The sequence below is a fragment of the Siniperca chuatsi genome, linkage group LG3, assembly GCF_020085105.1.
Source record: "Siniperca chuatsi isolate FFG_IHB_CAS linkage group LG3, ASM2008510v1, whole genome shotgun sequence".
Taxonomy (NCBI): Eukaryota; Metazoa; Chordata; class Actinopteri; order Centrarchiformes; family Sinipercidae; genus Siniperca; species Siniperca chuatsi.
The window spans coordinates 1,612,124-1,624,792 of NC_058044.1; the positions used below are offsets into that span (position 1 = coordinate 1,612,124).

The following is a 12,669-nucleotide window of genomic DNA, read 5'->3' on the forward strand; positions in this document are numbered from 1 at the left end:
AACTGACCTTAGCTTCTGTTTTTAGCTCTTAGCTAACTCTTAGCTTTCTTCAAATCTAAGCAGCAATGTTTAGGAAGGTCCGAATACCTCGAACCTTTTTTCAGGGAATTCAGCACAGATATTTACACTCTGGTTTGTACTTTAGATTTAGTTTCCCCTTCTGAAAAAAACTGTTTTCAGTTACAATCTCTTTCCCTCCGATTTTCTGATGACACTGACCCATAAACACTGTAAATCAAACAGAGCTGAGGACGCTGAACGTGCACGCTGACAGATAATGCTGCTCATGTCATGAAATCTGACTCGTATCAGTAAACAATGAACCGCTGCGAGGAGAAGAATGGCAGAGAGAAAATTGCAACCAGCATTTGAAAAGAATAGAGGACAGACTGTTTATCTTCTGTTGGGAAACGAGAACGTTTGGAGAAATCTGACCTGCTGTTGTCATGGAGGCCTCACACACACACACACACACACACACACACACACTCTCTACATGCATGGTTCAGCATTTGCCGTTTATAGTTCTGGTGAGGAAGAAGTGTGTGTTGCAGAAAGAAGAGACCTGTAGACAAACTCCCCTCCAACCAGGAAGTGTGGAATCAACTGAAGCTCACCTTGCAGGTAGCTCCGTTCTGACACTGGCCTCGACAGTCGTTGATATCTGCACAAACAATTCACAACACGTTTTTCATAAAAACATAAGCAAAACAACGAGAGCAGTTTTCCTTCAGAGAAGCTGCCGGACGTCGAGCAGGAAACCGTCACACGATTGTTCTGGAGGTCTGGCGCTATCGTGCTTCTACCTGGAGATAAAACTACCTGCTGCTCTCGTCCTCTCTCTGCTTCTTTTCTATACTTTAGAGGTCATTTTCAGGCTGCTGTAGACGTACAAGAGATGCCAAACACTGGAAGGTCAGCTATAACTGAAATGACGAAGATGCAGGGATGATTTACTTTGCCAAAACAGCTCAAGAACTTCATCTTGTGATAAAAGTACCAAAAAAGGACTGATGACCCGACAGATGGACCAGATTTAACTAATTAAACATCAGTGCTCGTCGGGAAAGACCCAGTGATGCATCTGAGAATTATTGTTTAGAGTAAAAGCTCAAGTTTCAAAACAAAAGCCTTTTGTAAATGTTTCCTATACGAATAAAGATTATTGTTACTGCTGCTGGTTGAATGTTCTGGCATCATTAATGCATTCGCAGCTCCAGCCGTCTCACCCCGTCTCCTCGTTATACAGATTATTGCATCTCACTCACTGGTGTCACAGTTCTGGCCCGTCCAGCCTGGGAGGCACTCGCAGAAGTATCCTCCAATCAGGTTTCGGCAGGAGTTGGCGTTGACGCAGGGGTTGTCGTCACACTCGTTGGCATCTGCAACGAAACAATAAACGACAGCATAAGACAGATTAGAGCGAGAGAGCACGGCGTCCAGCAGACAGCAGGACTTCACAGACTGACTAATGACACAACTCACTGGTTTCCTTAAATAACTTAAAGCAACAGAATGATGTTGGAATGCGAAGGCTGCAGTCCTTAAATGGGTTTGAGAAAGAGATTTGGGTGAATTATTCGATGAACATGGACGAACGGAGTGCCTTCTTTTCAGGAACGGGCGACAGAGTCAAGAAATGTTGCTGCATATGAAATAATGTCATATAGGATGAGTAACAGGACATACAGATATTTCCTCGGTTGTTTATTTTTCTGTTTCTCTTTATTTCTATAAAAGCCACTTTTATTTTGGTTGAACCCTCGTGTTGCGGGTTTCTGGGTGGAAATGGGTTGTACTGTTAGCCACACTAGCGGTTTGGCTCTGTGGATGGCAATGTCGGTCGGTCGGTCCGTCCTTTACTTTCCCGGTCCAGACTGAAACATCAGCAGCTGCTGGACTGCGATGAAACGTGCTTCATCGTTCATGCTCCCCTCAGGATGAACTGTAATAACTCTGCTGATCCTCTGACTTTCCATCTAGCGCCACCATCAGGTCGACATGTTAACGTGTCCGACACTTTGGTTTCTGACCGAACACCTGCAGAGCTGCTGACGCTCCCATCAGCCTCATCCTTAGGACCATAAGTCCTCATTTTTATTTAATATAAATCTTTACCTTAACACTTTTACCACAGCAATACACGCAGGGGTTCGGGTGCTCAAGCTTTACTTGGTCTGGTGTAACCATTAGCTTATCGTGGCTAACTTTTGGTAGAGACTGCTGTGTAATTACTCCCTTTAAATGACGCTTCATTAGCTTTCGTCATTTAACCAGTCAATGAACAACCAAGGATACAGATGTCAAAGGTCAGGAGTAACAGCACCCTGACAACAGATGGAACAATTATCATTCCTGAGTCACTGGAATAATGAAATGCAAATAGTGTTAATGGGTTATTCTGGAGTCCGCAGTTGCTTGAGTAACGACTGAAAGCAGTGGATGTGTCTCAAATCATTCAGCAGTGAAAAGCAGACTCCAAGCCGAGGGCTGGCAGACCAAACTAACTAGCCACAGTTGAAGGTTGAGGAGCATGTGGCTGGTGGCTGGTGGTCGGCGGTGGATTAGTGCTGCGGTGAGGCGATCCGCGGCGCTAAGCCTCCAAACCACAACCATTCCTCCAGGAATCATCCCTGCGGGAGGAGGCCGAGGACGGCGCTCCGACCTGCCGGACTGAAAAAACCCCGAGGAGGAGGTCAAACGCGGCTTCAGATGATGAGATGGATCCATTTGTACATGAGACTGAAAAATCTCCCCAACGGAAGAGATGAATCATAACTTCAATAAAAAGACACCAAAAAGTTTCCTAAACAGTCTCTCAAACCTCAACCACAAATGTAACGTTTCTCAAGACGAGCCGAGCAACAGTTCTGGTACGGAGTTAAAGGAGTACTGACCGATGAGGCAGGTCTTTCCAGTCCACTGAGGAGGACAGGTACACTTGAAACCATTAAGCAGGTCCTGACAGGTTCCCCCATGGCTGCAGGGGTTCACCAGACACTCGTCCACATCTGAGACAGACAGAAAAAGAAAGTCCACCAGTTCATGAAGCTTCGCTGGAAACTCGAAGGTTCAAAGAAGATCTGATAAAAAGGTAATGGTTTCAGCAGGTCTTACTGATGGAGCAGGAGGGTCCGGTCCATCCGGGGACACAGCGACACTCAAAACCCTGACTGGTTTCCACACAGCTTCCTCTATTGAGACAGGGGTTGGACAGACAGGCGTGGTCCGCTGAGACAGACAGAAACAGGAAGGGAGATGGTTTAGATCTTGACAGTAGAGATTCATTTACTCTGAAGACTTTTTTTGGCCGATTTTCACTCCCTTTGTTTACACTCGTGACAGAATCACTACGTGTTTTAGCTACGCGCGACATAAACTCGTACAAGCTCGGCTTTTATAAAAGAATATACGTTTTGAGCAATTTAAAATGGTTTGGGTTTTTGATGTCTGTACGATGAAAAGTCATGCTGCATTAGCTACTAGCAGTTTACGCTGTAACCATGGAAACATACACCAGGTGTGCCTCCTGACACAAACTGGGGTCATTAAAATGTAAAGGGTTCGTCCTCTGAAGAGCAGGAATGTCATCAGAACATTTCATGGCACTATAGCCAGTAGATTTTAGCGTTTCTTGTGCACAGGTAGAAATGTTTTTCCGACGATGGCACCAGAGGAAAGATCTTGGTGTCAACAAAATGATCAAGATTTATCCTCTGGGGATAATGAGCACACGCCGGGATTTTCATGGCAATCTGGCCAGTACTTGTTGTAGATATCTTACTCTGGACTAAAATAATATTTAGACCTAATAAATATGATTAAGTATGAGGCCAGTACCGGACAATAAAACTGGGATCGGGCCTAAAAATTTATCAGGACATCAAAACAAAACAAAATCTACCAAAACAGATTTAAAGACCTACTTTATTAATCATATCCATTCTTTTGATGGCTCTATCCTTTTGTTTTGGTGTCACTATCTATTCTCAATGTTTCATTAGTGTTTTTATTTCAATACATTCATTTTTTACATTTGAATGTTATTTCTAATATTTTGGGTTTTTCCTTCATGTTCATCCTTTAAGTGAAAGTGCTGTTATGATTAAACTTCACAGAAAGGGTTGAACACTCTTCACAGTGCCTTGCAGGATCAGGGAAGTGAACCGTGGCCCCTCTCACCTCTCTGACAGTTGACCCCGGAGTAGCCGTCGGGACAGGAGCAGTGGTATTTGTCTGGTCCCGTGTTGCTGCAGGTTCCTCCGTTCAAACACGGCTGCAGCGTCGCACACGTGTTCAGATCTGCAGGACAGAGACGCAGCAGACGCTTTACTCTTCTGGACAGGCAGCCACAGGAGTTCACAAAACAATCTGTGTTTTATCTTTGTTAAAATGACACGGTATCAAGATCTGTCAGACAGCCGTGCTCCTTCTTACGTGGACGGACGACCAAAAGTATCATGTTTCAATATTTTAGAAAATCTGGTAAAACTGAGAAGACGTTAAAGCATCAAAGAAGTTAAACATCTTATTCCACCAACAGTATGTCTGAGTGTTTCTGTGCATGTATATGTGCTGTGTGTGTGTGTGTGTGTGTGTGTGTGTGTGTGTGTGTGTGTGTGTGTGTGTGTGTGTGTGTGTGTGTGTGTGTGTGTGTTTGTCACACAGCTGTCCACCATAGTTGGTGTCACAGAGACACTGCCAGGGCTCCACACAGCTGCCGTGAACACAGCCGGGATGAGGGATGCACTGATCGCAGTACTCCCCCTGCCAGCCATACAGACACCTGAGACACACACACACACACACACACACACACACACACTACTTAGAAGACAAAACATAAAACTGGATACGATTCATCTCTTTGTGTAGTTATCAAGACATTGCGTCATTTTCTTTTAGTATAAAACGTCAATTTCTTCATATAGTGATATGCAGAGATAGTGCCTTGTCAGGGCTACTGTTGGAGGGAAATTATCAAAACAAGTCAATATAATGAGAATAAAGTTGCAATTATTAAAAAAGATTAAAATATGACTTTATTCTTGTTACATAGCGACGTTGTCAGCTATAACATTTGGAAAGGGTACGCTGCGTACAGCATTTAAACATACGTATGTGTTATGGTGTTAGTATATAATAAGATTTAGTTGAGCAGAACAACTGTAATAAACTCAAATAATGACAACAGACTACATCAGACTTCTCTGTCTGCAAATTGAAAGGAAAAAAATGTTTAAATGAAAAATAGTTTCAAACAAAACAACATGACTGAAGAATTTCTAACAATAACAACAATAACAAAGAATAAATTCAAATCAGGGTCAATTTGCTTTTAGGCTGCGATTTCTACATAATACTGTTTATTTTCTGTGTTTCCTCGATGTGATTTTTATACAGTTTTGTAAATTTATTTTGATCTCGCGGTGCATATTGTGCTCAGTCTGCCGTATGCTGCTCATTTCAATGTTACTATTTCCAATCTAGGCCACGAATCAACTCTTGAAATACTTGCTGAAAAGTTGAAAGAAACTTAAACAGACACACTGTAAGTTTCTTTCAGCTTTGCAGCAAGTATATTCTTTTAGCCCGGCGGTTTAGACGCATAGCTTGTAACCACAACGTCCCCAGTTTGATTCCAGTTGGGTTGCATGTCAAACCTCTCTAACTCTCCCATGTTTACTGTCTTTATCTCCACAATCAAATACATACAAAAAGCCAAAAATAAAAAAGTGTGCTGCTTGTGTTTTGTGCGTGTTGGTTCTCACTTGCACTCTCCAGGAACTTTACAGATTCCGTGTTCTGCACTGCAGCCCTGTCTGCAGATCGCTGCAGAGAGAGAGAGAAACTATAAGCAAACATGTGAAAAAGAACAATTTCAATTTTCTCGTTTCTTTCAGCTGAAAGAATGGATGTCAAGCATTTGAACACACCGACAGGAAAAGTTTTTTTCCACCGCCACATTACAGTAACTTTGACAAAACCCAGTAGAAGTGACTCAACGTTGACTGAGATGGATCATCTGTCTCTGGAAGCTGATTTTGTAATTCTCTTTTTATTAACTTTTATAGAGAGAATGAAGACCAAAAAAAAGCCCCATAAAATAACAAACATACAGAGATAATGAGACTAAAGATTACAGTGGAATGTGTTTCTGATGCATATTTACACAAAGTCTGGGCTGAAGGTCTCAACTGGCTCGGCTGGAGAGTCAGTCTGATCTCTTGTGTTTTAACACTGAATGTTCTTTATTAAAGTTGCTGAAGGCTCGAGAGTAGTTTTGAAATGACCTTGAAGGTTTATTTATAGGAAGCAAAACCAATTAAAAACTGTTGATGGGATTAGTAGAACAGAAAAAAAGTGTATTGGGCTGAAACAGGCACAATCACCAGTATATTTCTTGAATTTAAAACCCTCAGAACTCACCAGTGTTGCAGTCTGGACCGGACCAGCCCTCCAGGCACGTCTTGTTGCCATTGTGGTCGCATTCATAGTGGCCGAAGAATTCGTCTCGCGGGCGGCAGAACTTGTTGCAGCCGAAGCCGTAGTAGTGCTCGTCGCAGCTGAGGCGGACCTGGTAGTGGAACTGAGCCACGGGGCCGTTGTGCTTCAGGCTCTGCCACTGCCGGCTCGGGTTGATCATCCCCGAGTGGACGGCTTTCTCGATCACCTCCCCGCCGACGCCTGTAAACGCAGCGGTTTGGATCAGTCAGAGAGAAATCGCTGAGGTGAAGTGATGAACGTGTTTAACTGAGTGTCTGCAGCTGCTTCTCAGTAAAAAAACCTTCCAGCTGGTAGTAAACTGAGGAAGACAAGGCAGAGAGCAAAAGAGGCATCACTGGAGGGCTTTTACCGTGAAAGAGCTGCAGGCACAACATGTGTTTGAGCTAGCTTGAAATGCTAACTTGCTGCTATATTGAAGGTGGTGTAAATGACTTTGTAAGAACAAGGAGCTTTATGAGCAGTCTTAGACTGTCTTCAAACTGACAGTCTGTGCAGCTGCTGAGGACGAGGCTCAGCGATCAGAAACAGTAATCTGCTGGTGTGATTGCGAGGACCGAGTGTTTGCGAGGACCGAGTGCTTGCGAGGACCGAGTGATTGCGAGGACCGAGTGCTTGCGAGGACCAAGTGTTTGCGAGGACCGAGTGATTGCGAGGACCGAGTGCTTGCGAGGACCGAGTGCTTGCGAGGACCGAGTGTTCGCGAGGACCGAGTGATCGCGAGGACCGAGTGTTCGCGAGGACCGAGTGTTCGCGAGGACCGAGTGTTCGCGAGGACCGAGTGTTCGCGAGGACCGAGTGATCGCGAGGACAGTAGTAGTTGTGGCTGCAGAAGGAGGCTGGCTGCTGTAATATGCCAGAGAGTTTGAAAATGCTGAGCTGCTCTGTGGTATTTCACCGGCGGGGTGGAAAGTGTGGTCGGGCTGAGGTGACGGCGTCTGTTTAACCGACGAGCAGCTGGACTGAAAGAGCTGAAAAGAAACTCAGCGTGAATCCAGAAACCTCCGAGCAGGTAACACCATCGGCCTGGAAGCAAACTGTGACACTTCACATCACGATGGGGAATAAAAAAGATGCTAAAAATGGCACAGAGGCAGCAGATTTGAAAAATAGTTAACCTCACAAAAGGCTGGATCCGTTCCGTCCAGGATATTTGAGCAAATATTCAAACCTGGCACTTTATCGATGAATACCGCCTGAGCTGTCGAGCCAACGCCTGCCTGAGAGCTGCAACTGAAGCTCAAACAGTGGACTGAAGAAAAACCTGTCTGTGCTGTTGATAAAGTCCTCCACATGTTTCTGAAGGGACAATCTGAGGCCTGGAGTTTGGGTTCACTCTTTATTAGTGGATCATGAATATAATGACTCCAGCCTTTATTACAGACAGTAGTAAAGAGATGTGGTTGACGTCTTAGCCCCGGAGCCACTGAAGGAAGTTTTAACTGCACATTTATTAAGCACATTGTAAGAGCCAAGGCAACATGTTGGGACTTGAATATTAAAGCTGCACTCATTAATGTTTTGGCCACTTGGTGGCAGCAAAACAAGCTGTAAACACAACACTGTCACTGACCTTATAAGTAGTTGTGACTAACATGTTAGCAAACAGCTGCCTACTTCCACATCCAGCAGACACAGAGCGACATGATCATCCTATTGGAGTCGTGTTTGTGTCCGGTCTTCTCTCTGTCAGCTCTGTGTTTGGTCTCCAGCAGCTGCTGAGGGAAACATCTGGCTCTTTAGCTGCTAAACGCTCCGCTATGTTCAGCAGCTGCTCTCTGAGTCTGTCTGCTGTGTACAGTGGCTTCATGAGAAAACAGCTGCTGCTGGAAACACCGAAAATCACAGTAATCATAATGAAAATAATCACACTGCCCCGCTTCAGCAGTCAGAGGAGGTTGGCTGCTACCTGAGCTGAACCGCAGTAACAGAATGATGCAGGTGTTCATTACCGACCACGTGTCGGTGGCACTTAGCTTGTTGATGCTAAACTGAGAAGGTCAATATTTGTTCTGTCCTCATTTGGCTTGACGGCAGTTTCAGCTTCAACTTTTCAGCTCTGTTTGTCTGATGACGTTTTCTGAACAAACCCTCCGAATCTCACACAGAGCTTCAGCACTGTAACTTAACTGGCAGGCGGCACATTTCTGGTTCCGTGTTTGGACTAAAACTCGAATGATGTGGACTCCCCCCGCCCCCCCACCCCGTTCCTCGCTGCCTGCACGGAAGGTCAGCCGACTTCACACCGGGCCTATAATGGTTCCCTGTGGGACGCCAAATACAGCACCGAGCCAACACTCTCTCTCCGACCGCCTCGCTGACCGCTGGGCGATAAACAGACGCTCAAACTAAAGTTGCCAGCTTCACACTCTCCTCATACACACTTTACAACCAGTTTTCTGAATGGGACTTATCCAGGGCATGTAAACACCTCCACAGGCTGGTGTAAGACCGGGGGGTTTATTTTAGCGCTGCAACAAACAAGATGGGAACAAAACAAAAAAATGTTCCTGCGCAATTTTCAAAATGAGGCAGAAAGTTTGTTAATAATCATTCAATGTCAATGTGCTTGCATAAAAATACTGTGCTCAAAACATCTCATTACAAGCTCAGAGTTATAATAAATATAACTCTGTACGATACTATACTCGACTGTATGTTCTATCATCGTGATTCCAGCTCTTTGTGTGTAATCTCTTGTATAATGTATTCAATATTTTGTCAATAATGTAAAAATAAAAATGTCAACCAAGATGATCTATCTCTACTCCTACTGGTCTAAAACACATACATCAAAGTCATATGCCTTATCAATAATTTGATTGATAATATTAATCTCCATCATTTCTCAAATCCATAATCATAGTTCGACATTTGGACTTTTCTACAAAACAGTTTCTTTCAGCTGATCAGCTCATTCGCAGTCAGTTTTCACACAGAAGTGACGTCTTCATGGATTTTCCTGTGCAGCGCAGAGCTCTCAGGTCAAAGGTCGTGTTGCTTTCAGTAGGAGGGAAACTAAACAGAGCTGAGAGGATGAATGATGATGATGATGATACTCACTGCCGGAGGAAGAGTCGTTGTTGAAGTCCAAGGCTTCCACAATCAACGTGTACGACCTCTGCAGACAGACAGAGAGAAAATTGATCAATGGAAATTATGATAACGAAGCAATCATTCGGCATTTATCAAGTGAAAATAGCAAACAGCTTCTAAAATGTGAGGATTTGCTGCTTTTTTTGTTGGATGTTGTTATAAATTGGATATCTCTGATACTTATTGGATATTACTTAATGTAATGTCATGAAACATTTGGCTTTTAAAAAGGTGCTGCATGCCCGATGCTTGCAGATAGCAGTAAAGCCAGATATTGGCTCTGATCTCCAAATTCGATTACGTTTTGATTCCATTCATTGAAATTCAATTAGATAAAATTTTATTTGACTCTTGAAGATTCAGTTACATCAGAATCCATGTTGGCAACTCAGCTGAAAATTCTTGCTTCTGCATCAACAAAAACATGTTAAAGCAGTTATTATCGTTTCTCCCAACGATCGTTTTAACATCGACAGATCAAATGAAGTTTTTAATGAGAAACACTGGAGACAAAAGCATTCACAGGCGTCACTGAAACATCCTGAAGCCTCTTCTTCCACAGCACAGAGTGTGTGTGTGTGTGTGTGTGTGTGTGTGTGTGTGTGTGTGTGTGTGTGTGTGTGTGCGTGTGTGTGTGTGTGTGTGTGTGTGTCCCTCCCATTATTTCAGCTCCACTTTGAAACTCTTTGTCTCTCTTAAGGCCACTGTCGCTCTCACCGCTATCGAATGACCAAAGCCAGTGTGTGTGTGTGTGTGTGTGTGTGTGTGTGTGTAATTGTGGTTTGAGGCTTGGCAGTCTCTCGCTCTCTCTCTCTCTCTCTGTAGTGACACTTTCTCTCCAACATTCACACCATCCAAACTCAGAGCTCGACGTCAACAAGACTCCAAAAATACGAGCAGGGAGTCTCAGAGTTTTAAACCTGGAGAGTGACGACAGTTTTTAAGCGAGGACATTTTGTCTGGTCCTCACTTCTTCAACGGGTTGGTTTTAGGGTTAGACTTAAGGTTAGATTTAGGTGCAGGTTGCAGACTTTCTGTGTTTGTGCTGCAGACACTGTGGACAGTCCACCACAGCGAATGTTATGTCATGGCTGTGTGATAATGCATTGTAGACTAATCTTCTGTTTTGGCTACAATACAAGAAAATGGATTTGCTTTCATTTTAACTGGTTGTTGCTTAAAAATAAAGCCTGACTGATATTTCTGGTAACACTAGCTCGTCGCACAGACATCGTAGTGGTGTGTATGGCGGCTGATAAGTTCCGAGAAACAGCAGCGCGGAAATGCTAAAGCTATGTTCGGAAGTTGGACAAAGTCATCGTTTTTAAAGTCACAAGTAAATCTCAAGTCTTGGCAATTAAGTCTCAAGTAGTCCAACAAGTCCTGAGACGAGTCTCAGGTCACATCCCAAGTCAAGACCAACAAAAACAGATATCAGCCAGTGTGTTTTTATTTGATTCATATCAGCCCCAAAGCATCCAGTGCAGGTGCAGATCTACAGTAAAAGGAAATTCTTAAAGTTATTTATTAAACTTTTTACAACCGCACAAAGTCCAGTATGCCTGTTGTTCCAGGCAGTTTCCTGAAAAAGGTATTTTAACCACAGTAGATGTGCACAGGAACAAAATCACAGTTACTACAAATCAGTGAAGGTCTCCTGCTAATATCACTCCTGTGTGAAGAGAGCTCAGCACTAACACCAGACCACCATCCAAAACCGCTGAGGGAAAACTGCCACAGAGCCGACCGAGTCCGAGTGGAAACACTAGAAACCTGGTGACATGACTCGATGGTTTCCTGGTTTGTTGCGGCGCCGATGTCATATCAGACGCTTTGATACAAAACTTAGGTTGCTCTAAATGTGCCTGAACTTCAACCTAGGTGGTCTTACATCATCCTGTCCACATTTATCAAAGCCTGCTGATGTTGGCGCGGAACCACAGCAGCTAGATAAACTCTCTCCTACCAACACTCAGCTCTGCAGGAAACCACAGTCAGTCCGTGTAGTTTACAGATTAGTGGTTAGCTGAGGCTGTGATGTCAGGTTATCGAGCGCTCAGAGCTGCTGACAGGATGATTGGACCATAACGAGCCATAACAAACATCACACAGGGGATTCGTTCGTGTCGTGCATGTTTCCTGTGTCCTCCAGTTCCTCTGAAGATGGACGTATATGGTGGATTTCTACACTAGCAGATAAGAAAAAGCCTTACACTTGGCTTCGATCTTTGTGGCGCGTGCAGCCATGTAGCCGGACACTTTCATACAGATTCACGCCCCACAAAACGCCGTTTCCCACATATGGGTTTCACTGTGAGACAGATTTGCTTTTAGGAGTTATGTTAGTTTCAGCGTTTACGTCCACTTCAGTGACTCGCAGGCTTCTTCGCCTGGCAGGAACTCCGTTGAACAAACACATCGAAAACCGGTTCTGTATTCGTAAGACATTCCATTTATCCCAACTTGGCTCTAATTTTGGTCGTTGTGTCCATCATCAGTAATAATAAAAACAATATTATTATCTGGGATTTGGGAACATGGAAACATCACTAAAAATACATCAGACGGGTCAAGAAACACGAGCAGTCAGATGAGCAGACGGGTTGGAAACAAGCCCACAGTTTATCCAGATTATAAACTGAAAGTGAGCACACCCGAAATGTCAGTAACAATCATCATTCAGCTAATTACAGCAGGTCAAAGTCGAAACAGGAAGTGGGTCTGTAAACCGTGATTAATGTTTACAGACAGTTTGGGTCATAAAGTTAGTCTTTTTTCTCTTTAAAGTAAGTTTGTCTAACCTGTTGGTTTGTTTCCAACCTGTCTGACTGTTCGTGTTTAACTTCCTCTCAGCGGTTCCACATGCGGTCCCAGATATCAGATATTCACCTGGTAACATTTCAGTGCAGCTCAGGCATCACTGAAAACATTTCAGTGGTGAAGTTCGGACCTGCTGGTGGTTACAAGCACAAGCAGGGCTGACGCGCCAAAGTGTGGCCGAGTTTCACCAAAGACAGCAGCGAGCAGCGAGGTGTCATCACTGCTCCACAGTAACTGAGAGGAAGAGGG

General features: G+C 44.1%; 3 protein-coding genes across 11 annotated transcripts in view; 1 reads left to right on the plus strand and 2 right to left on the minus strand.

The window, feature by feature from the left end:
• The window catches only part of LOC122873028 (NACHT, LRR and PYD domains-containing protein 12-like), a 1,034,258-nt gene that overhangs the window by 565,593 nt on the left and 455,996 nt on the right, over window positions 1–12,669 (plus strand). The window lies entirely within an intron of this gene.
• Window positions 1–12,669, minus strand: part of LOC122873033 (NACHT, LRR and PYD domains-containing protein 3-like) — a 573,599-nt gene that overhangs the window by 272,563 nt on the left and 288,367 nt on the right. The window lies entirely within an intron of this gene.
• The window catches only part of LOC122873030 (protein jagged-1a-like), a 34,045-nt gene that overhangs the window by 12,522 nt on the left and 8,854 nt on the right, over window positions 1–12,669 (minus strand). For all 3 annotated transcript variants that reach the window (XM_044189298.1, XM_044189297.1, XM_044189295.1), the window contains 9 exons: window positions 9,568–9,625; window positions 6,430–6,687; window positions 5,772–5,832; window positions 4,658–4,786; window positions 4,183–4,304; window positions 3,118–3,231; window positions 2,898–3,011; window positions 1,269–1,382; window positions 618–664 (listed from right to left, as the gene is read on the minus strand). In XM_044189298.1, the coding sequence (XP_044045233.1) occupies window positions 618–664; window positions 1,269–1,382; window positions 2,898–3,011; window positions 3,118–3,231; window positions 4,183–4,304; window positions 4,658–4,786; window positions 5,772–5,832; window positions 6,430–6,687; window positions 9,568–9,625 (1,017 nt within the window). The remainder of the gene's footprint in view (window positions 1–617; window positions 665–1,268; window positions 1,383–2,897; window positions 3,012–3,117; window positions 3,232–4,182; window positions 4,305–4,657; window positions 4,787–5,771; window positions 5,833–6,429; window positions 6,688–9,567; window positions 9,626–12,669) is intronic.